General features: G+C 37.8%; 1 protein-coding gene across 2 annotated transcripts in view; it reads right to left on the minus strand.

Annotated features, from left to right (window-relative positions):
• Positions 1 to 23,727, minus strand: part of LOC126187387 (acetyl-coenzyme A synthetase) — a 44,077-nt gene that overhangs the window by 8,721 nt on the left and 11,629 nt on the right. Inside the window, exons 2-10 of one of the 2 annotated variants that reach the window (XM_049928438.1) lie at positions 16,252 to 16,447; positions 11,887 to 12,013; positions 11,664 to 11,809; positions 9,870 to 9,974; positions 4,204 to 4,319; positions 3,648 to 3,840; positions 3,413 to 3,546; positions 3,126 to 3,315; positions 2,223 to 2,412 (exon numbers count right to left, since the gene is read on the minus strand). In XM_049928438.1, the coding sequence (XP_049784395.1) occupies positions 2,223 to 2,412; positions 3,126 to 3,315; positions 3,413 to 3,546; positions 3,648 to 3,840; positions 4,204 to 4,319; positions 9,870 to 9,974; positions 11,664 to 11,809; positions 11,887 to 12,013; positions 16,252 to 16,447 (1,397 nt within the window). The remainder of the gene's footprint in view (positions 1 to 2,222; positions 2,413 to 3,125; positions 3,316 to 3,412; positions 3,547 to 3,647; positions 3,841 to 4,203; positions 4,320 to 9,869; positions 9,975 to 11,663; positions 11,810 to 11,886; positions 12,014 to 16,251; positions 16,448 to 23,727) is intronic. The other variant, XM_049928439.1, reaches the window with a different exon arrangement.

Raw genomic sequence — 23,727 nt, forward strand, 5'->3', positions numbered from 1 at the left:
CTGCACAGCCCCATAGTTCAGTTCCATACTTGAGAAAGGTGTAAAGTGTTCCATAATATACTAATTTCAGTGCTTGGCTAGGAACTATCTTTGCAAGCTGGCTGAGGAAATATATGGCACTGACCGACTTTTCTGCATACGAAATTAATGTGCTATGTCCACCACAGATTTTCATCAACACACACACCCAGGAACTTACAGTTACCATTTTCTGTTGCAGAGATATTACACACACTATTCATATTGTTGTGGTGATAACTGCCTGTTTTAAATGTCAGTAGTAGAGATTTGGTGACATTCACCTTGAGTCCCTGATCACTGAAGTATTTTGTTACTTCTGTTACACCACTAGTAGCAAGAGATTCTAGCTCATTTAGATTCACTCCCATAGAATAAGATTGACATGTCATCTGCATAGCTTACAATCTGGGAGTTAATGGGTTGTGCAATGTCGTTAAGGAAGAGAAAGGATCCAAGTACTGAGCCTTGTGGTACACCTTGTAATACAGGTTCACTGGTGGACTAGGAGTTCACGATTTTATTATCTAGATTGTATGACAATTTAGTGCTTTGCTTAAGATTCATGGCTTGATTCCCAATACTATAAGATTTTAGCTTTTTAAGAAGTACCCTATGGTTTGCTGTATCAAATGCTCTTGTCAGGTCCAAAAATATACCTGCAGTTGGCATCTTCTGGTCCAACAGACAGTAAACTTCATGGATGAACTGTGTAACTGCTGTGGTGGTACTTAGCTCTTTTCTGAAGCCATGCTGCGAATCTACAAGAAGTTTATGTTTTGTGAAAAAGGCACTGAGAAAGGATAATGCTTTTGAATATCTTACTAAAAGTGGGAATTAATGATGTTGGTCTATAGATGGAGACCTCTTTCTTACTTCCCTTTTTATACACTGGTTTCACTACACTCATTTTTAGAACTGTTGGATATGTTTTCTCTAATGCTGCAATTAATCAGGTGAGTAATAGGTTTAGAGATTTTCTTTTAAGCACACTTTAGTAATAGCACTGGATACACCATCCCATCCAGATGAAATTTTTTTCTTTAGTGTGTATATTGCCATGCAAACCACCTGCTCATTACTTCCACAAATTCAAATTCGGCACACTGGGTGAGATGGCATCGGGTCTCTACCTGTGAATCTATAATATGGGTTGACTGTTCACCAGAAATGTAGTAGTTATTAAAAATATTCCATATAGTATCTGTTTTTTTTATAATGTTACTATCATGTCTTATGCTGAGTGGTTCCATGTTCACCTTGTTGGGACCCTTTCGGTATTTGTCAATCAGCTTCCAAGATGCTTTGCTTATGTTGTCAGACTGTTCTATTGTTTTGCTGTTAATCTACTTCCTTAGGTTAACAATTTCAGTTTTAATTTCCATCCCTGAAGGCTGTGGCTTTGGCAGACTCAAAGCTATTATACAGAACTATTGTTCATTGCTTCACTCAGTCCCCCTACAATGGAAGTAAGCCAAGATGAGGATCATACCAAACCCTGCCAAGCTGAAATTAAATTCCAAGCCACATAGACTGAGCAGCCTGTGAGCTTTTTGTGAATGGCTCCCAATGTTCCTATGATCTCTATCAATCTCTTTCAGACCACCTACTTCCCATGATCACTAAGCAGCAGAATGCTAATCAGGTAGATCAGTTTTAAAGAATGACTGTTCATGAAAACAATGGTGTAACATATGCAACTCCTGGACAGTTCTGCTTGAATGAACACATGGAATTCCATTTAACCATGCAACCATTATTATGTGGTTGAAGCACTGATCATCATATTAGGAAGTTTAAACTTTCAAAATTTAGTTACACTATAGTTAGCTGATTAGCTTGAAAACCCTTGGCTACATATTAAGTGCAGATACTCCAGCATGAAAAACCTTGCAATATCACCTGAGCATTTTACAGCTGTGGTTCTCAATAGGATAAAGCACTGGAGGTCAACATACACTTTCCCTACTTAATTTCTGATGTAGGTCATTTTCAATATCTTATCTGAAAAAAAAAAAAAAAAAAAAAAAAAAAAAAAAAAAAAAAAAAAAAAAAAAAGAGTGAAATGAAACTTAATTCTGCACCGACATTTTTCTTGAACGGTACCTTCGGCAGTGAAATGAAGCATAAGTTTCAAGCTACAAGAAAAAAACTTTTAGTGTTGTGAAAATAAAAATGTGTGCTCTTTTTTGATAGATATTTACCATCTCCAGTGCAATAATATCCAGGAAACTTCTTGAAGTATGTCGTTTCAAATCTCTCATGATTTCCGTACAATGTCCTCATAATACCTGGCCATGGCCTCCTGAAAACTAAGTACCCTTCACCTGGGCCAGTTATCTCTCTTCCATTTTCATCCAGTAGGGCTGGGAGAACACCAAAGAAAGGAAATGTCTGAAAAAAATATTTGTTGGTAGTTGAGTAAATTTCATTGGGAAAATGTACTGTGATTCGTTCATTCCTTCCAGCTCCAAGCCAAATTGCTGGTGATCACGTTAACTTCTAGTACAAAAAGATAAAATACTAAGGAAAGTTACAGTAACATTAAAATTAGATAATCTCTCTGTAAACAAAACACTGTGGTGATGGGATGTCTATCTTAAACATTTTCTAAGTACATTGTTACTTTGTAATGATTTTTTCTACTACATTTCTGAAGCATTTTTATGATAATGGAATCTTTTGACCCTTTTCTTCCCAGCCCTAAGGAATGAGTTAACAACATGCTGCCACTGAGTGTGGGATGTAAAGATGTTGCTGGTTTGAATTCTCTTTCAGCCCCTTTATCTAGGCACCTGAACATAATATTTTCCCCTGTTTTAATGACTAACTCACTGCCAAACAACAGTCTGTAAATTATCTATTGTCATAAATTCAGTGCCTAATAGTTCAAAAAGGCCTACTGCCTATCACTCTTATCTCAAAAAGAGGCCTTTGAGATCATAAAAAATTCTCTCTTAATGTCATTCATTTAATGCTTCATTATTACATTTGGCTTTGATAATTTTTCTTTGATTAGAGTTCAATTTTAATTGCTATGAATTAAAAATACCATACTTAAGATTCATTGGGGAAATTAATTTTTACACCTTACATTAAATACTTACAGCAGATCCTGGTTTCATTGGTGTGCATCCAGGAATTGGCGTAAGAACATGCCCTCCTGTTTCTGTTTGCCAGAAAGTATCTACGATCGAACATTTGCTATGGCCTATAAGTTTGTAATACCACATCCATGCTTCTGGATTGATTGGTTCACCAACAGAACCAAGTACCTGCAGTGTCTTTAAACTATGTCTGAAAATGACGGGAACAAAATTTATAAAGTGCAACTATTTCTTGAGAAAATGATTTTGAAGTAAATTTAAGTATTTTACATGTGCAGCCAACTTACTTTTTCACTGGTTCATCACCAAATTTCATCAGAGCTCTGATTGCAGTGGGAGCAGTATAGAATTGGTTCACCCTGTATTTGTCTACTATCTGCCAGAACCTGTCATTCTCTGGGTAGAATGGTGTTCCCTCAAACTGTAATGATGGAGGCACAATAAGGAAACACACAAACAGATCATATACATCTCATTTTTCACCATAAGAAGATGTAGCCTTTAAAAAGCCACACCACTTACCATTACAGATGTTGCACCATTAGCTAAGGGCCCATAAACAACATATGTATGACCTGTGATCCAACCAACATCTGCAGTACACCAATAGACATCTCCTGGATGATAGTCGAAAACATACTTGAAAGTAGTTGCAGCATACAAAAGATACCCTGCCGTGGTGTGAAGTACTCCCTTTGGTTTACCAGTGGACCCACTAAAACAAAAAATAAAAACTGAAGATTATGACTCAGAAATCATATTTTCTAATGTGTGATGCAATCAAGGACTGTAGCAGTTACCAGCACTATAATGAGTGCCAAAAGTCAAATACCAGACAAACATGATCTGTTATTCTACAGTAATTATAAAAAGTAAATTTAACTGGTGTCAAAACTGTGTGTTTCATGTAACTTCCAGAGCAAAGTTCAAAATAAAAGTCTGAAGAATTTTTATCCCAACTCAGTCTTTATGAAGGTGATGAATTTTTAATTAAGGTCACGAACATTGTGTTATTGTAATATGTGTATTATTGTGCTTGTAAAATTAAATTGTGATGCATTAACTAAATGAAACATACCTGGTGTACAGCATGAATAGTGGGTCTTCAGCTCCCATCCACACAGGATAACATGAGGAAGAAGCATCTTCCATTTCATCGTCCCACCAGTGATCCCTCCCATCTTTCCAGGGTACCTAATGAAACAATAGTTGTCACTTTCCAAAATTTTGAAGTGCAAAATAAATTCATAGTACATACAAGGCTGAAGAACAAAGGAATTCACAATAAAGCTGAAATTCAGGCAATAACTTTGTGAAATACACTTTAGTATAGAGTATATAAAGTTTACAACACCCTCAAGAATAATAATGATAATTCTGACTAAGGCATCAGAAAGCCAATTCAGACTGTTTTACTAAAATGTTTACCCTGTGATAACACTCTTACCACTCTTACTGTACCAGCACCTCAGCAGCTGCTACCTGAACAGGATGCAAGGCACTGTCTCTATTCAGCACAATTCAATTTGCTTTTTCCAGCAACCAGCAGTGCAAGACCAGCTGTCAGACAGCAGCATGATGACACATTGAAGGCACTATCACACCAAGGTCAGCATGCACAACCAATCAAAGTGCCACCTCAAGAGATTGAGAATCTATGTATACTCTGATTCAGCTTGGTATTGCACTCTGTGTACGGGAATTAAAACGGTTCTCATTAAAGTGATTTCCACTCAGCATGCATATTTATTTGTATGTAGGTATTACACAAGTGGCAACAACTGCAGCTGAACTATCACTTTGTTTTGCTGAAGTTAAGGCACATCTATAGCTGGAAAGTCAGAGGCACATGGAAATGCAGCAGCAGGAGTACACGGCCATGTTGGTCAGTGTTGACCCACCTGTCAGCATGACTTAACGCTTGTCAGCTTACCCACTGCCCTTCCCCCAGCAATGATGAGGCTGCCAAGGACAGAGGCATATGAGAAATGTCTACGACAACAAATTACGGCATTCAAGGTAATGGATGCCTGATGCGTTAAAGCTCTTTCTGTCATGGCTTTATCCTGAAAGGTACCACTTGTCAGTAAAGCGGGTCCCTTTTCAGGATCTTTCATTACTTTCATTGGAAGAAATATACCTATATCATGCAACCAGTGGGCTACGCTGTTCAACAGGCAAGCTCTATCTTTGCACAGATTTCTAAGTGACAATTAGTACACAGTCTGCTTGACACATACATCATGCCGCAAAAAAATTTGCAGTGGAACAATATTTTTTTCCAAACTGTTTGTCTGAGTCATATTTACAGCTGCCATCAGACGGAGTCGCAACAGTTATTTGTCGTCAACATGCTCCATAGGTGCTACCTGTTGGGTTTTGGGCTCACAGCCCAATCTTTTTCAACATTTTTTGAAACAACCCACAAAATTTTCCTAGTTGTAGAAGCCACCTAGACAACATTGTCATCACAGGTCCTGCCACCAAGTACCATCTATAACAGGTGTTCAAAAAGAAATGAGCCGGAGGTGTAATTACAGAAACCAATACCTGCATGATAGAAGTATTGACCCTGGCTGTTTAGACACTTGTTCCACTGTGACAAGGCAGTTAATGGCTGTCTCAAAATTCGTGGAGCTGTGATGTTAACCAGTTCCGCAAGTACAGCTGGACATCTACGTCCCCATGAGTGCAAGAAAAGTTATGCTGACATTCTTCTTTGACCAAGATGGTCCTCTTCCAATTCGCTTCCTGCAGCACGGGACACACTGAATTCCCAGTGTTACTCACAAACCTTGACTATCCTTCGCCAAGCGATAAAATCAAAATGACTCAATCTCACCTGTGGGATCACTCTGCTCCATGACAATGCAAAGCCTCTTACGGCTGACACATTCGTGGCACTCTTGCAGAAAATCAAATGGGAGGTTCTTGGCCGCCCCCGATACAGTCTGGACCTCTCTGTGATTATGCCATTTTTGGCCCCCTTAAAAAGGCTCTGAGGCATAAACAATTCACCTTGGATGACGACATTCAGTTGTACATGCAGAACTGAATAACATCGCAGCACCGGGAATGTTACGAGACAGCTATTCACTGCCTTGTGCCATAGTGGGGCACATGTCTCAGCAGCCATAGTCAATTCTAACATTCAGGTACCGGTTTCTGTAATTATGCCTCCGGCTCATTTCTTTTTGAATGCCCCTTATACAAACACTTTGGCTTTTGTTTCAGACGCTGTGGGACCTGGGTCTCACGTGCAATCTACATAAATGTCATTTCTTCCAAACCTCTATGGAATACTTCAGACATGTCATTTCTTGTTGGGGGATCCAGCCGACAAACAGTTGTGAGCACTATTAAAGACCTTCCTCATCCAGCTAATGTGAAGGAGTTCCAGGCATTTTATGCCAAGTTGTGTATTACCACAAATTCATCCCACGAGCAGCTACCATGGCATATCAGATAACTGTGTTGCTCAAGAAAAGTGCGTAGCTAATTTGGACACCAATTTGTGAACAAGCACTCTATAGAGAAGTGTTTGGCCCCATGTCTGGCCACATATCAGTCAAGTTGAAAATTTGGGGCTACAGATGGATCTCAGTATGGCCTGGTGACCATACAGGCCCATCACAATACCAATAACTCAGAGCAGGCAAGACTGCCTTCGCCTCAGATGCTCAGGGTGGCACAGAATAATTCTTCTCAAATGGAGAAAGAGGCTTTCAATATTTTTTATTGACTATATGTTTCATATGTTTCTATATGGAATCAAGTTTCTTTTGGTTATGGATCACTAGTTGTTCACAGAATGCACACTGTCACAATTGGTCATTCCAATGTCTCTCAGGTGGGACACCCTCTGTCTCATGTACCATGGTTATGGTTGTGGAGGGGGGCCATCAAGATTAAGACACTGGCTCATTGAAATGTCTAGTGGCTGGCAGTAGATCACATGAGACTGAACATTCGAATGTTGCTTGTGTGTTGTGTAAACTGTCTTCAATGCTGGAGTCGTCTTTGACTGTAGTCAGTCGGTAGTGAACTCTTTGTGTGTGTTGACGGTGGAACAATGGGCAGCCGACAAAACTGCATTGTGGAATCATACTTCCACTAGACAACTGAAGCCAAGACAAATATCATCTTGTAAACATTTCACGGAAAAGGTACTGTCACGAAATATGCCAAATTTAAGTAAATAAGAATAGTGAGCATATTTCAATGCACAGCACACAATATGATTAAGCTTGGAATTTTACTTCGACTATGTATGGCATTTCTAATTAACATTTTATACATGTGCACCCCTTTCTAACTTTTTTAAACTAATGTATGTATGACAAAATTTTGAGTTTAACGTATGTCTGTTAAAGAAAATTATAAATTTTATAGCCTTTTTCTCAAACAACACATTCTGTAATCAATGTCATAGTTTTGTTTTTCAAGTTTGACTACTACATTTGTTTCCCTTAATTCAATGTTAAAGAAATTATAGTTTGTCTTATCCACGATTAACTCCCCTTACACCAATGTTTTTGTAAGACATATTTTCAAGTTGCAGGGTTTTAAGAAACTTAATTACTCCTCAGTTGCCTTTAGTCATGGTAGGGATATTCCTGGTGGCTGTGTAATCCTCCCCATTCATAAGTATCTTAACTGTTATTAGGACATTTTGTACTTTGGTACAAATTTACAAAACACTACTATTAATTTTTATTAAAACTGCCACCTGCATCATCCTCCTGGACCAGTTCTGTCATTTGCTGGTCATTTTCTTCAATTTTTCCTTCCTTCCTTCCTTCCTTCCTTCCTTCCTTCCTTCCTTCCTTCCTTCCTTCCTTCCTTCCTTCCTTCCTTCCTTCCTTCCTTCCTTCCTTCCTTCCTTCCTTCCTTCCGTCCAAATAATTTCATTATACGTCATTTGTTTTCGGTTGTATTTTTTATGCTTTTCACTTCCTTTATATTTTCTGTTTTGTTTTTCAAACTATTCAGTTCTAGCTCTCTTACACACTCTCCAAGTTCCTTCATCTATCTTACTTGTTGCTTCATGTTCCAAAGCTTCTACAATTTTTCTTGGTGATCTGGTTTCTTGAATCCTCAGAGAAAGAAATACCCTTTTCTTCCATGTAGTATTTGTAATGGCTTCCAGTTCACTGTACACCAGTTCATTTGGCACTATTCACCACTGCTCATCTTTCTGACATTTCTTATTTATCCATGTTCTAGCTATTGTTCTCTCCAATTTTAGGATTTTATCAATTATGTTTTCTGAGGGACTTTGAAAAAAGTTTCACTTATGTCATCTCTGGTTCAATTACCATCTTGTAATGTTTTAGTTCAGTTTTTGATACACTTATTCTATGTAGACCATGTTAATTTTTGAACAGGTGTCTGGCTTTGATTTGTGTCTATTTTGTGTGAAGGATGGATTACAGCTGTGTTCTATTGTCCTGGTAGTTCTTCCAATTTGTTTACTGTACAGTACTGAATACATTTTACTTATTTCTCTGCACAACTTCTTGTGCAAAAAAGAAAGAGTTCCAGTTAGTGACACACTTATAAAAGTTAAATTCGCCACTAAGGTCAGAAGAAACTCACAGACTGCCTGCAGATATTCAAATTTCACAATAATTAAGTACTTAACTAGTCTTAATCAGACATGTCCCATGGTGAAGACACCAGGGAAATCAGGTTATTTGTATAATATCATAGTTTGTGCAACAACTCATAAATTAAAGAAAATATGAAACAATACGAAACTGCAGTACTAACAAGGTACAAAGGCAACAGTAAACATTCAGATAATCACAGAAGACTAAATGCACATTACTATGCTGAACAGTAAAGCAAATTCTGTAATATTAATGAAACTACCTGGACTTCAACAAACGATGAATGAGAGTATTCAAGTTGCAGGAATTTGGAAGTAGGAGAAAGTCTACAGTTTCACTAGTTACAGATGTACATGAGGTGTTATTTTTGTAAGGTAGGCAGAGAAGAAAATCATGAATCCTCACTAGAAAAACTAAGTTAAAATGACTAATTCCTTTTGTCCTATTGAGTAAAATAGAATGTGAGGTAATAGAAAAGCAACTGGACAAGAACAATCCAACAAAAATTGCATTTAGGCAGCACAATTTCCCAGTAATAAGTCTGCTGAGTTTACATTCTATCCAGAAGTGAACATCAGTCTTAAGCTGCATAACTTTTACATAACAAATCATATCTATCAGCAACAGGCTTATGATGTGTGTATGCTCCAATTTGGGCATGGAAAAAAAGTCTATTGCAGAGTTATTAAATTTTGTCCAAATATGGTACATTTTCCCTAAATTTTACACATGATGATTTGGACAATTTGTGAGAATTTATTTTAGACCACCACCAACTTACACACTGAAAATTAACTACTGTTAATTCAACTGCAATAAATCCACCACTACATGTAAGATTAGAGTCACCATTTTTTTCAGTTCTTTGAGGTTCCTATGCTAGTATTTTATCTACATTTAAATTAGGGTATGGAGGGGGGAGGAAGGAGTGCTAAAACCCATTTGTTACATGGTATTTTGGTGATATCTGTCAAGTTACACACACACACACACACACACACACACACACACACACACACACACACACACACACACACACACACGACAAAAAAAGACCAAAACAGTCTTCCACTTTCCTTTAACAGTATGCACAGACACCACAACCAAGCTTTTACACATTCAGTATTTTCACCTTTGTCTCTTTGTCATTGTGCAGATTCTTTTGTTTCTTCCTACGGCAACAAAATGCTAAGGAAAACCCACGTGCAAGTGATGACCATGATTCTCCGAACACATCCTATAAAATTTTGATTAGATATAAAATGTTTATTCATGCTGAAAGACTGCTCAAATCTGGTTTAACCATGTAATTACAAGGTAACCACTCATTTCCTAATTGCTTAGCACTTATACAAAAGAAATGAGTTTTACATTTACTAGACATTAACAGAACAGAGTAATTGAATGTTTCTTGATGCAGATATCAAGAAGTTCTGAAGATATCTGAATTGTGATTTCCTCATCTCATGATGTACATTTGGTTTGTGTAAAGGAGATACTTCAGAAACCTCCATTATAGTTACAACAATACTAACAAATAATATAACATGAAACTAATAGTTTTATTAAGAGCTATACTGTACTTAGATATGCAACATGTTCTGTCCTGCCTCAAGTTAACATATATATCATGAATTAATCTACTGAGGACTAGAGCATTTCAGTATTAGTGATACAGTTTTCCTTTCATTGAAGTTGACTTCATCTGTATTAACTTTTTTAAATTTTCATTACCATGCATTAAGAAGCCTAGGCATACAGTTAGAGGTAGTAAGGGAGAAGCAAAATTTCATTTCATGTACCTATGTATAAAGAAAATGATTTCCATTAAATAATTCCTGCTGCTCTGTATGGAAAAAATAAATTACAAATATATAGGGGATGGGGGAGTTAATCTCTCTAGTTCTCTAAATAATGAGCATCATGGTTCTTTCTAATTTAGAGTGTACATATTCTGAATGATTTTTCTGTGCTGTTGCTATACACATTATGTTATCTGTGATGACCCAACCCCCTACAAAAGTTATAGATTGAAATTTCTGTATGCTACTTTTCAAGTGTCCATATATTTTGTTACAAATGCTTATCTCCACTATGTACTCTGTCTATGGCCACCAGCTCTGATTTTTATCCTACTTTTAATGCTAACAATTTATGTCAATTTATTTTTAGTTGTTATGAATGATCTTAATTTGTTCACATTTTGAATGTTTGGTTTTGAACAGCATCACATAATTGTGTGATATATTTAGAATCAACCTGTTTAGCTAAACTCAAGTTATAAAGCTACTGAGGGTCTAAAAAACAGTTCAGAACTTTCTGTACTTTGATTTTCAACTAGTGCAGATGTGTTGCCTGCAAACAGAAGTGATGGAGCGCTGATATTTAACAGCATATCATTCACACAGAGCAGAATTGACACTGGAGCATCTGTGGAGTTTGTAGGATAGACATATTTCAGTTAGAATAATTATTATTCATTTAAATTAACAACTCTTGTTTTTCATTCCATAAATGGAATTTAAACCGTTTTAGTGCACTGTTACTGATGTCATACTTGTTAAGTATGTAAATAAGCAATGCATATTTTACAGAATCTGAACCCTTTGTGAGGCCACACAAGATTCCTGAAACCTTATTACTCCTCTCTAACAATTTGCTTATTTTCACAACAAAACTTCACTGCATCTATGTTTTTTCCCTTAGTGGAAACCAAACTTTTCTTTTCAAGTGCCTAGTAGCTAAGAGATTTTTGATTTTCTGTACAGTGAGAAAAGTACCTAAAAAATTCTGGTACCCTAATTTCACCCATGAGAGATATTGTCAAATTTCCAGTGGTCCACAATACATTTATCCAGCTACAATTCTTCTTCAAGTTTTTAGAAAGTAGATTATCTTATTTTTGTATTCATTACTTGGTACTTACCTTTTCATCATATGCTTTCCTTTTTTCTGGTGAGAAATTAGCTTTTTCACAACCATTCTGACACTGTGAGGCACTTAACCTTGGCAAGTGTCTGACAACTATGCAGGTTTCCACTTCATGTCCTAATTTCTTGCTCCTTTCCATAGCTACGAATAAAGGAATTGGGTTAGTACACTGTCAGCAACAGTAATATGTTTTACTCAACTGAATACAACGAACTAACCATTATCACAGATTTCTTTAAGGTGCAACAATTTCTCTCCTCGCCATGCTCCATCTGCAGTAACAAGTAATTTGCACTTTGAATCAAGCATCCTCTCTGCCAGAGAATCAGCAGAGAAACCAGCAAACTGGAAAAAAAAAAAAAAAAAAAAAAAAAATTTTAAGCAGAGGTTACTATACTTAAAATCTAATTTTCACATGAGAAATCTATTAACTTTTCAAGTTTTTTTGCTACTGAGAGACTTGCTTTACTCTGTAGTGACAAAAATTTGCAATACATAAGTATTTTGGGGATAATGTGATGTGTTTGTTATAAGTGTCCAATGTAAAGGGTATTACCCGACACTTACAGAGAAAAACTTAAAAATTCTGTAACTATTGTTTAGTCAATTTAAGTTTATTGTTGTGCATACTTGAGAACCAGTGAACCATACCGATCCCTTTCTTCATTTTTTACATAGTGTTACTAGTGCTGTGCCCAGTGATATAAGCACCAGCCACTTCCCAATGCACAAAATCTGATATGGAGGAGAGGAGAGGAGAGGAGGAAATGTTACAAAATTGCGCACGCACTCCAGCACAGATAAATGCTACAATTAATAACATTACTTCATAATTTAGAGACTCATGGGCATATGGCAGGTGGGCTAATCAATCACAAGAGATGGTACTAAAGTCTATGCAACACATGGGAATGTAGCAAATGATAAGTGGAAGGGACATGAATAAATTCAAAAAGAAAACATGAGCAAGTGCACGAAGGAGTCAGTACAGTGAACATGGCGTCTGCCTTGCCAACAAAGGTAGTTAAATTGTGCACCCCAACAGCTTACCAGCTAGGTTCAGCAGTCCAGGTGACAGGCAAAACTGCAGGAATGTAGTAGAAATCAGGGTCAATTGTACCATCGAATTAAATTTACATAAGCAGATAAATGGGAGTTGGAGCCAAGGAAAATATCATTAAAAGAAAATGTTAATACATGTCAGACAAATTAAGTTGTCTTCACACGTAATTTAAGTGACAGAAGTGGACAAATATAAATAAGTTTAATGCAACATGTACAAATTAAATAAGGCAGTAAGAGGACAACAAGGGAGGAAATGTACAATGTCTAACACAGTTTTCTGTTGATATTGTTACATTCCATCCTGTATTTTTCAAGAAAGATATATGACAGTGTGGAAGGAAAAAAATCCAGCTTTGATGTTTATTAACATAGGTAGCCTGTGTGCAAGAGAGAGAACTAGTGGCCGCATAGGCCATACAGACAAGTGTGTTGTACACTGTATATAATCCCTCTTCTGTCTTACCCATATTACTGCCTTACGTCTTATTTTGCATTAAACTTTCATATATTTGTCCACTTATTACTTAATGTAATTTTTTGTACACACAATACTTACACATCACATTGCATCTAGCATGTATTAACATTTTATTTATTTCATTCTTTCTTGGTTCCATCCCCATTTTTCTCCCGTTGTTATGTACATGTAAGCTGACAGTCCAAACTGCCTATGTTTCTTTCGAATGCCTGCAGTTTTCCCTCTCTTCTTGTGTATTTATTCTTACACTGGTCACCTGCCACACAACACCCAGCTGGCAAGCCATAAGGTTTTGCCATTTAGTTCCTTTTTTTTTGGCAAGAAACGCACCCCTTTTGCTGTATTGACACTAAGTGCACTTGCTCATTTATTTATTTCCTGTCAATTTTGTTCATGTCTCTTTCCTTTCCATTTCTGATACACTCCCATGTGCTGAATAGCAGTCAGTTTGATCCGTTTTGACAGGCCCACCTGCCATACACCCATGAAAATTATTTTTAGTGTCAATTTTAGCTTTTCCCCACTACCTTCTAAATGGTTTGCATTAGGATGTTTGAACTGCAGGGTTGGCCACGAGGCATGATATGAATTAGTATGCGCATGCACCTTGTTGTTGTCAGCCAGTTGCACATGAAAATGTCATGGTACAGGGTGCCTGAGCATATAGCACTTGTGAAGGCCTACTATGTGTGCAGTAATTGTCCTGCTGTGGGTCAAAGGAAGTTTACAATCATGTTACGGCTGAAGACAACTGGTACAAGTGTGCTAACAATCAGAAATTGGATTTGCAAGTTCGAGAGAACAGGTAGTGTTCGTCATGACCTTGTTGCCAGTATCAGTCATCTGAAAAGGGTGAAAATGCCTGACAACATTGAGAAGACACACGCTGTGTTTCCGATCAGCCCCAGGAAATTGATCAGATGAGCTGCACAGAAGATAGGAATCAACTGGGAGATACTGCAACAAACTGAAGACCATCTCTTCCCATACAAAATTCGATCCCATCATCAGATATTGAGCCCCAGGGCCATAGAACAGTGGTGGTGTTTTGCCAACACTATTGTCCACAAAACTGAACAGGACCGATATGAATATGGTTTGGTTTAGCAATGAAGCCCACTTCATTTAGATGGGTTCATCAATAAACAAAACTGGTGTATTTCAGTGAGTTAAACTCCATATTTCATGATCGAGAAGTCTCTTCACACTCGACAAGTGACTGTGCGGTGTGCAATGTCCAGTCACAGTATAATCAGTGTGATATTCCTTGATGGCACGGTGACTATCAAACAGTACATGAATGTTTTAGAAGACTATTTCATCCCAGTTATCCCAAGTGACAAGATGTATTTCGTGAGAGATGGAGTGGGAGAGATGTTTTGTAGGAGCCCTTTGGGGGTTACATTCTGGCTCTGGGGTACCCAGGGACAAATGGCATGGACCTCAATTCGTTGCCACATTCTCCGGATCTGAACATGTGGGACTCCTTTGCGAGAGACTATATTAAAAAAAAAGTGTACAGCAATAACCCCAAAACCTTTGCCGAGGTGAAAACTTTCCATAACCTAAATCTTAGTATCTGTAGTGATACTTAAATTTTGAATAAAGAGTGTGCGCACCACAGTTTTTAACTACTCTACTCTTTCTTCATATAGTTCAATAATTGTCACCCTGTATGTTAGAATTTTTCTACCATTTTGTATTATTTCCTCCCCTCATTACAATGGGAGGCACCTATGACTGACTAATAAGCCTATGAAGCTAGTCTTGCAATGAAAGATACATAATTTACAACTTAAGCACAGTCTTAACTCAATTAAGAATTTCTACTTGTCAGGCTTTTTCAAATCCAATGCAAAATTATGACAGAAGCAGGTATTATCTCTAATGACCATTATTTGAGTTTTTAGCAGTGTGTCGCACCAGTTAATAAGGAGTATGTGTAACAACTCTGCTCAGCAGTGTAAATATAATTCAGACATTGTACTGGTAAATATATCAAGCAACCCATTCAGCATTTTTCTAGCTCTATAACCCCACAACAAATTTTTAGGAAACTACTGACACTCGTGTTCCTCAAAACATGAATTAACCTGGGAGAGATCAGTTAGTAAATATGTTTCACACACTCCATTATGGAGTGTTTCAGAGGATATGGAAGAAGTGAAATTTCACATTAATGGACAGAAGTAACCATTGCAGGGATCTTCTATGAAGTATAATATTGACAATGTTAATCTACTCACACTGATTTTTCTAGAAATGTTACTGCTAAACAGAGCTAATTTCTGTTAAATTTATCTGGTGTAGGCTAAGTCAAGCCATCACCCCATGTAAATAAACTGGATTTAAAGTTATTTAATCAGTGCTTCCACAATGAAAAAGTTTAGTGAGAATGATTCATGTTCCCAAATATTATCAGGTGACATCTTGCAGTCTCTGAGCAGCAAGTTTTGGTAGTTAGGAAGCATGACAAATGTTAATAAAATAAGCTAATATAATCTACAGAAAGAATGCTTTATTATTTAATATACTCATCTGAGGCAAGTGTAATGTTAAAAGTGGAGAATTATTGCAGAAAACAAAAGTTATAATGCACAAGAGTGACCAGCTAACATTAAATAGACAAAAGAGAATGAAAACCTTGTGAATTACTAAATGACAGAGGAAAAATTTTAACACAAGATATTTGTTATAAAAGAGGAGTACTTCATGTAAGAGTTTTTGATATGTGTAAGAGCATACTGAACTAAAAAATAAATACTTAGAGCTTGACTGTAGTGGTAATTAGGTTAAGTTGCGTGCATGTTCTTACGTAAGATTGTACAGAGTCATTGATTTTGCTTTTTCTCAAATTTTGAACAGCTGAAAAATAACTGTCAGCTTGTTAATGATTATTTTAATTATGATACTTTAAAACAGCCAAAAAATATTATCTAAGATTATCAGTCATGTCCAAAATTTCAGCTACACATCTAACATCGGATGCTTCTAACATAGAACATTTTCACAACTGTGTTGCACCACTAAATTCACCTACCACAATGGAATGTACAGCTCCAATACGTGCACAAGCCAGCATTGTGATTACAACTTCTAGCACCATTGGCATATAGATAGCAACTCTGTCACCTTTGGTAACACCATGGGATTTAAGCACATTAGCAAAACGGCAAACTTCTTCCAACAATTTCTTGTAAGTTAATCTGCTATAATCTTCTGGATCATTCCCCTCCCTGAAAAGGAAGGTGTCAGGAAATTTGTCAGTTTTTCATGTCTATAAAGAGCAAAAATAAAGTGGACAATATTAAAAGTGGATGGACATTTACCAACAATAGTTTAACATCTTATTTGTATTGATACTGCCACATTATTTTAAGAGAAGACAATAATGATTAAGGAAAAGTCTTAACTTACTTCTAGTCTTACAAGTTACATTTTGGATTTTCCAAACAAAACTGTTCAAACAATATCACTATACAAAGTAGGTTATTCTTTTAAATATAAACAAAATTACACAGAAAATGTTGCATTATGTCCAAATAATGTAATGGGTGCAGAAATTAACAGCAAGGTCACCAGTCCTTCAGGTCAGCAGTGGTTCAGTGGAGACAGTACAGGACGCCAGGGGCACATCCTGATGATGTAGGGACACAGAAGCAGTAAAAAATCAACACATTTAAGGCAATACTAATACCAGGTCTGAGAAAATATATGGCAAAGTATGTGGATTGGGCAGGTACATGGTTCAAAGCAGATGGGGAGTCTCCTAGGGCTAATACATGGTGAGAAACCCATTCACATCCAACTCCCACCATACGATTAAGGGCACCCATACACAGCAGCTAGGAGGAAAGAAGCTTCCCTCCCTTCACTCATCTCCTCCTCCTCTAGCTCTCAGGGAAAGGAAAAACAAAATTCTTTCCGTGAAATGATTTAAAAGTCCATATTTTGCAGGTCGGAACTGGAAGTATTTTTATGCTTAACTATGAGTCACCATTCGTCTTGCAAAATATAAAAATACCCATTCCCAGGTCTACCAGCTTACCACCTCCCCCCCCTCCCCCCTAAACAAACTATCGTATAGGCGCTCTCTATCGGTATGCCAGCAAATATCTTAAGGAGGGTCAGTTTTAATGAGAATTTATAAGAACTGGAACTGATAGTATCCAGTACAAATGCGGGCAAAGTTGAAGATGCAGGTTAACAGATTACAGTGGTATAAAAAAAAAAAAACTCATGTACGTACTTACACAAAGCCTGAAAACTACATATCCAGATGAGCTGTGTGTCACATTAGATAAACTACAGGGTACGAATTTTTGAACTGTTTACTCAAAGAACAATGACTGAAGCTACGGGGGGGGGGGGGGGGAGGAGGAGGAGGAGGCTGTAAAACAGTTGTCATTTTTAGTGGGGGATAATTCCTTATATTAATTAGTCCAGTTCCGATGGTTACATGTCGTGCAGGCGTGATAGTATGTTTTGCCCTGATATTTCTTCTGACAACTTTACCGTACGATATAGCAAATGAAAGGCGGCCAGTTGGCTATTGGCATGTGCTTCCCATTGCCGTCTTTACTGTCATTCCCTGTTGCTTTCCCAAAGCAACGTGAATTTTTCCTGCGTTATCCTCCAAGCAAGATCACGTCCATGTACCAGCATCGAAGATCAAAGCTTGTCGGCTGTATACCGGTAGCTGAAAGTTTAGTTTCAGTATGAAGGCACCGGATCAACTTTAACTGACAATGACATGACTTTTACAGCATAGGCGGGTTCACACAAGCAACTAATGTGGCGCTCCACGGAAACGACAGAATGCTCGCTTTCGAAATACTGCCACCAGTAAACAGTGGTGGAAGAAAGTGAAGTACAATCAAGCTGAACTTTGTGGTATGACAAAAGTTGAGTCTCTTTAGCTGCGCCACTAAAAACGGAGTTCACACGTGCATGCATTGCAACTGCAGTATGCCACAAGCTCTGGCGACACTTGTTGCGCGTGTTAACCTGACTTAACTGTAGTACAGTCGGCAAGAGAGAGAGAGAGAGAGAGAGAGAGAGAGAGAGAGAGAGAGAGCGCGAGCGTCTACCACAACCATGTACCGCGATTTTGTATGTATCTATCTTAACGCCTCAGAGTTGTCTCAACTCTGGCTGACAACTGTTTCCGCCTGCAGCTGTTAGTGCTTCGCAATTGAAAACTGGCAACAGTGCTGCCAGCTGAGGGATCTTTTGCGCCGTCTATTACACAGGGTGATTCAAAAGTAACTCTACACTCTTTGTGGGTGTAATGTATGAATCGAAATAAACGTTAAAATTTTGGATGAAAGTGCTTTACTTCCGAGCCATTCATGGTATGCATTACATCGTGGACCAGTACAGGTTTTTGGCATGTCGTGTTCACCTGCATAATGATCGATGATGCTTTGTCGATAGTGTCCCCGCACGTTTCAGTCGGGAGGGAAGAGTATCTCTAATTTGCGTACCCTAATCAGTGGACAGGTCATGCAGGACCAGTTGCTTTGGGGACTTAAACAGCTCGTGTATGGCGTTGCAGTTTGGTATTTAGTACAACTAAAGCAAATCGAAAAAGCTTTGCAGTTACGCAGTATGAGATGAATAGACCCTGTAACACTTCGAAACTGGTAAGAAGTCTGGCATGTCACTGGCTTCATCTACATGGTCATCATTTTGAACACGTCCCGAGTTGCACAGTGCGCTGTTAAGTTTAATTTCGGGTCGCTTCGTGTTGTTGCTTTCTGAGAAGAAATGAGGATGTGTGTGTTGCATTTGTGATTCCTGTTCTATTGTATAGCTCTGAAATAAAGCTGTTTCAGACAAAACTAACGTTTTACTCTTTTGGCGTACACATTACACCTACGAAGTATATAAATTTACATTTGACTCACCGGTGTATATTCAGATATTTTTAACTGTAAAGGGGAGGGTGTGACGTAAGGATCACCGATTTTGATCATGTTTTGCAATGACGTTCAATGTTGAAAATAGAGAGGGTCGTGTTTCGGCTTTTTGCTGGACACTTCCTAGTTTCTGAAAAATCTAAGCCAAACCTGATGACGGAAAATTTTATTTTAGTGCTATATACTGAAAGATCGCCTAAAATCATTTTTTTATTGGTGTAATGTTGGGTCCAACGTCAATAATGTTGGAGTTATTAACGTTTGTGTTTTCATGCTGTAGCTTTGGCACCAGTCATTCAATCTATGCGAGAGCAAGGTCGGCAGTCGAGCGGTCTTTGTATTTGACTACCAAACCTATGGTCCACGTTCGATTCCTGACAGTGGCCTTTTCCATTCGATATTTTTTTCGGTGTATCTGATAATATTCTGATAATATTCTGATAAAAAGGAAAGAAATGTATTCCCTGTAAGTAAAAGGTCGGGAGGTGTGATTAATAATCAAGTAAGTATATACAATATATTGACAGTTTTTTCATCGTGCTATATGGCTTTCTAGTAGGGCTTTTGCAGATGATTCTCAACCGACCTGCACCGTGGAAGTGATGCCACCGAAATATACTTCTCTTTATCAACAGTCTGATTTTACTTTTTCCTACAAGTAAAGAATTTCACTACACGATTTCAGAATCGTGCGAGATCACAACAGAACATAATTACAAGATAGCGCCCGCCCAATTAAAATAGATGCGTTGTTCCATAACTAGTTGTCCACGCCTGTCTTTCAAAATATGAAATTACACTTGGTTCGCATCCAACTTGGTAACAGAGCTGTTTTAGCAACATGAATCAGATAGGTTTTGGACGACCAGTGTACCAGACAACATGTCAATACGCGAGATTTTGTTCGTGTGTTGCGCTTGGTACGAGAAATATCCGTGTGTCGCCTGTTTCTGTGACAAGTTTCACCCCCTGATTGCGAAAATGCTCACGAACAGACGATCAGCTATTATTACACAATAATATGCTTCAGGTGTAATTTTGTACTATGTACCAAAAATAATGGTCAATACATTATATTATATGTGCTTATTAATCACACCTCCCGAAGTTACACTTCGGAAAGAGCAAAGCAAAATATTCCGATCATAATATTACCAGACACCCCTAAATTGTCGAATTTTTTAACTACCACGACTGAGAATCGCACACAGGCCAACAATTTGGTAGTGTACTGCCCTAACCACTCGTCCGCCGCATCGCCCATGACTGGTGCCCAAGGTATAGCATGAAAACACAAGAACGCTAATATCTAACCTTATTAACTTTGGACCCCATATTATGTTAATGAAAAGGTTGTTTTTAGATTATCTTTCCCTGGGATGGCACTGAAAATATGACTATCATAGACTGACCTCGTTTTTATTTTTCAAAACCTAGGGAGTGTCCAGTAAAAAGCCGAAATGTCTGTTTTCAATATTAATTAATCGCAGTCTATAGTTCAATTCTTTTATCTTGGCGATTCGCTCATGCCCGCCCAGACGCGGGAGATTGCTGCGTTGCCAGCTGTACGCGCCAAGAGAAGCAGCGCCATAGTATAGTTCGCAAACTTACGTTTAGGGGGGAGCGCGCAGTTTATGAAGTAAAGTCACCACGGCCGCATTAACCCTTTAGCTGCTACAGAGATGCACTCCCCGCATTCCGCGCTGTGCGCGATTTTGTCATCACTGCACTGCTCGCCTATGCAGATATATGGTGTTTCGACTGCTTTGACATACTTTATCATTCGATTTCACAAAAACTATTTGGCCCAAAAATTTGATTTTTACACATCATCTTGACTGGTACCTTGACCCATAAATGACAATTTTGTTTCGATGTCCAACGCAGTTACTTGTGCAGCATTAGATGTAGTAAACCATTGCTCGAAATTTTGAAGAGTTTGCATAGTTAAAAGTCCATAGCGTATACTTTCCATATGGTCGATTTTAGTTGCCACTAGAAATTTCAAAAAATTACATTCAAACGAAAAAAATTAATGAAGTAAGACACTTCGATATTGTTTTTAAATAAAGAAAATATTAAGCACCAAACAAGGTTTGAACTCAGAACTTTTCACTTGGTAGCTATACACTTAAACCACTACACTAACGGAGCTCGTCGTTCACTATAACATATCACGTAAAATACCGACAAACACTGTTGGTATGACTATGAATTACTCACGTTTCATCAAAGTACAATAGGAAATAAACAATTACTGCTGTTCTTTATTGCGAAAAAGCGGTTAGTGAGAATGATACAAACACCTTTCCTTGCTATCGCCTGAATTAGGAGGCTTTATTGCTTGTTTGGTTAATTAATTAATACAATATGAAGCAATTGTTATAAAGAATACTTTTTCCAAACTTTCTATAAAAGGAAGTCTGCTATCAAGGCATTGCTTTTGTTCAATTACTTTATTTATGACTGAACGTTTCTGAAACTGAAGACACTCGTCTGTGCTCTGCACTGCAGTCGAGCTCTGGCAACGTCGTTCTCTGTTTATTGGCTGACTGTTTTGTGACGTCAGATGCGCAGAACGAACCTAAACTCTGCCGCCGTCATAAATGACGCGCACTTTAGTGTTGGTTTGTGTGACAACTGACCATCTTAAATTCCAGCCATTACAGGATCAATCTAAAAATTAGTTTCGTTTCAGCAAGGATCGTTGAGGAAACAGCTGCTATCCATTTAAATATGGTTGCGTCGCAGACTTCACATGATATACGGAAAAGCGTGATTAAAAAATATGAATCCCTTCTAATTGTTTACTGCACGCATTTTTGTCAGTGGCTGTAATCTGAATCACACTGCATCTGCAGAAATGTTTTTTTGGGTTTTAATTTTAACTGAAGTGAGTGTATTAAAACATTTGACGACTGGCTTGGATTGTAGTCGCGTCGACCCGACACTGACGGCACAGATTGTAGCCGAGTAACAATGCAAAAAATCCTTATTAAGAACATGTTTACACGAAACCACTGATGGCAACTACCACAAGTAATATTTACTATAAGCTTAATATAATATACCCTTTCCAAATAATTTTATTCAATTTTAGGCATTTTCTCGGGATCTGTCTTCAAAATTGACATGGGTAGTGGATATTGCCACTAGTGACAATAGCGTCACATGGCTGTTTCCACTTTTTGCGCGTTCTCGTCTGTGGAGTCGGGTTCATTAAATATAATTCATAATTATGGATAAACTAGACTTTTTATTCGAAGGCGCACTGTATTACACACGCTATATATGTTAGCTTGAAAATCCGTTTAAAAATAATAGGTAGAATTTAGAAAAATGAGACGTTTTGCTTTGTTTCTTGTAGCCAGAAAACCTAGAAATGGCAACGGCACGAAATAGATATATTTTTTTCGACACATACCGACCAGAACCAGACAGGCAGGGCATTAGAACATTATACAGACTGAAACTGCTAGGAAGTTTCATATCAGCGCACACTCCGCTGCAGAGTGAAAATCTCATTCTGATTATACAGACTGTTTCTGTATACTGATCTTGAATTTACGAATTTCACACCTTCTGCCTGCTGACACGGACCTGAGGTGAGATATTTACTCTTAATGCAACGCTAGTGATACTCTATGGAAACCTTTTCGTCTTAATTGCGAATGATAAGCATGAGAGAAATAATATAAAGAAATCATACCCACTCCTTGTCACAGAACCAGACCAGAGGGTGGATCACAGGTATCCTTCGGCATATGATCACCAGCACGATCCAGGCACAAGCTTCTTTAGTTTCCTTAGTCTAGTTTAAAGCGCAGTAGCTGCCACCAGATGTGACAATTACTAGGCTATCCAATCGCTACATTCTTAGACTCTTCACACTTTCTGGTACAGTAATTGATAATTTTACAGTTAACTTTTTAGGTTTTTAAAAACGTTTCTACAGCGTTATTGTTTACACCCAACGATTTTGCCATGTGCTCTACAGTCTGACACTGAAGTGTTTCAAGAAACTCCTTACCGACGTGTAACTCTAAACAGATTTTCCTGCTTTTGTGATAGAAAATATTGGTCTACAATTTTATCATCCGTTGGGAAACTCAACTGGAAGCATTTCTCCTCAAATGCTTGGAATACATTTTCTTGTGTTTACATTCACTGTTGTGATGCAGGATGGCCTCTAAGTTAAAAAGTGTTTCAACGAAGCTCAAAAGTCGGTAGTTTATGATATGTATGCACGATCGCACATGCTCACTGCTGTACGACAGGTATCCTATCACCATTTTTGAAATAACTGAGTCTACGACAATTTTGGTCTAACAGTTTCAACTTCCGATTTTTTTTTTAGCACTGCGAGAGTTGCTATGGTTCTCAGTCGTGTTGTGGTCATATGCCGCAGGTTATGTACTCTACTTTTATGATGCAAGATAGCAATATATATTATTGTAAGAGTGCTTTAGCCACATCCTGCTCTGGTTATGAGCAGTAGTGCGCCCGATTTTGTGTATCTGATTAGCAGCAGCTAATCATGAGCTAAAACACCTCCTTCGAATGCCACTAGAAACGTGCAGTAATGTTAAATCTCT

Source organism: Schistocerca cancellata, chromosome 5 (assembly GCF_023864275.1).
Source record: "Schistocerca cancellata isolate TAMUIC-IGC-003103 chromosome 5, iqSchCanc2.1, whole genome shotgun sequence".
Lineage (NCBI taxonomy): Eukaryota > Metazoa > Arthropoda > Insecta > Orthoptera > Acrididae > Schistocerca > Schistocerca cancellata.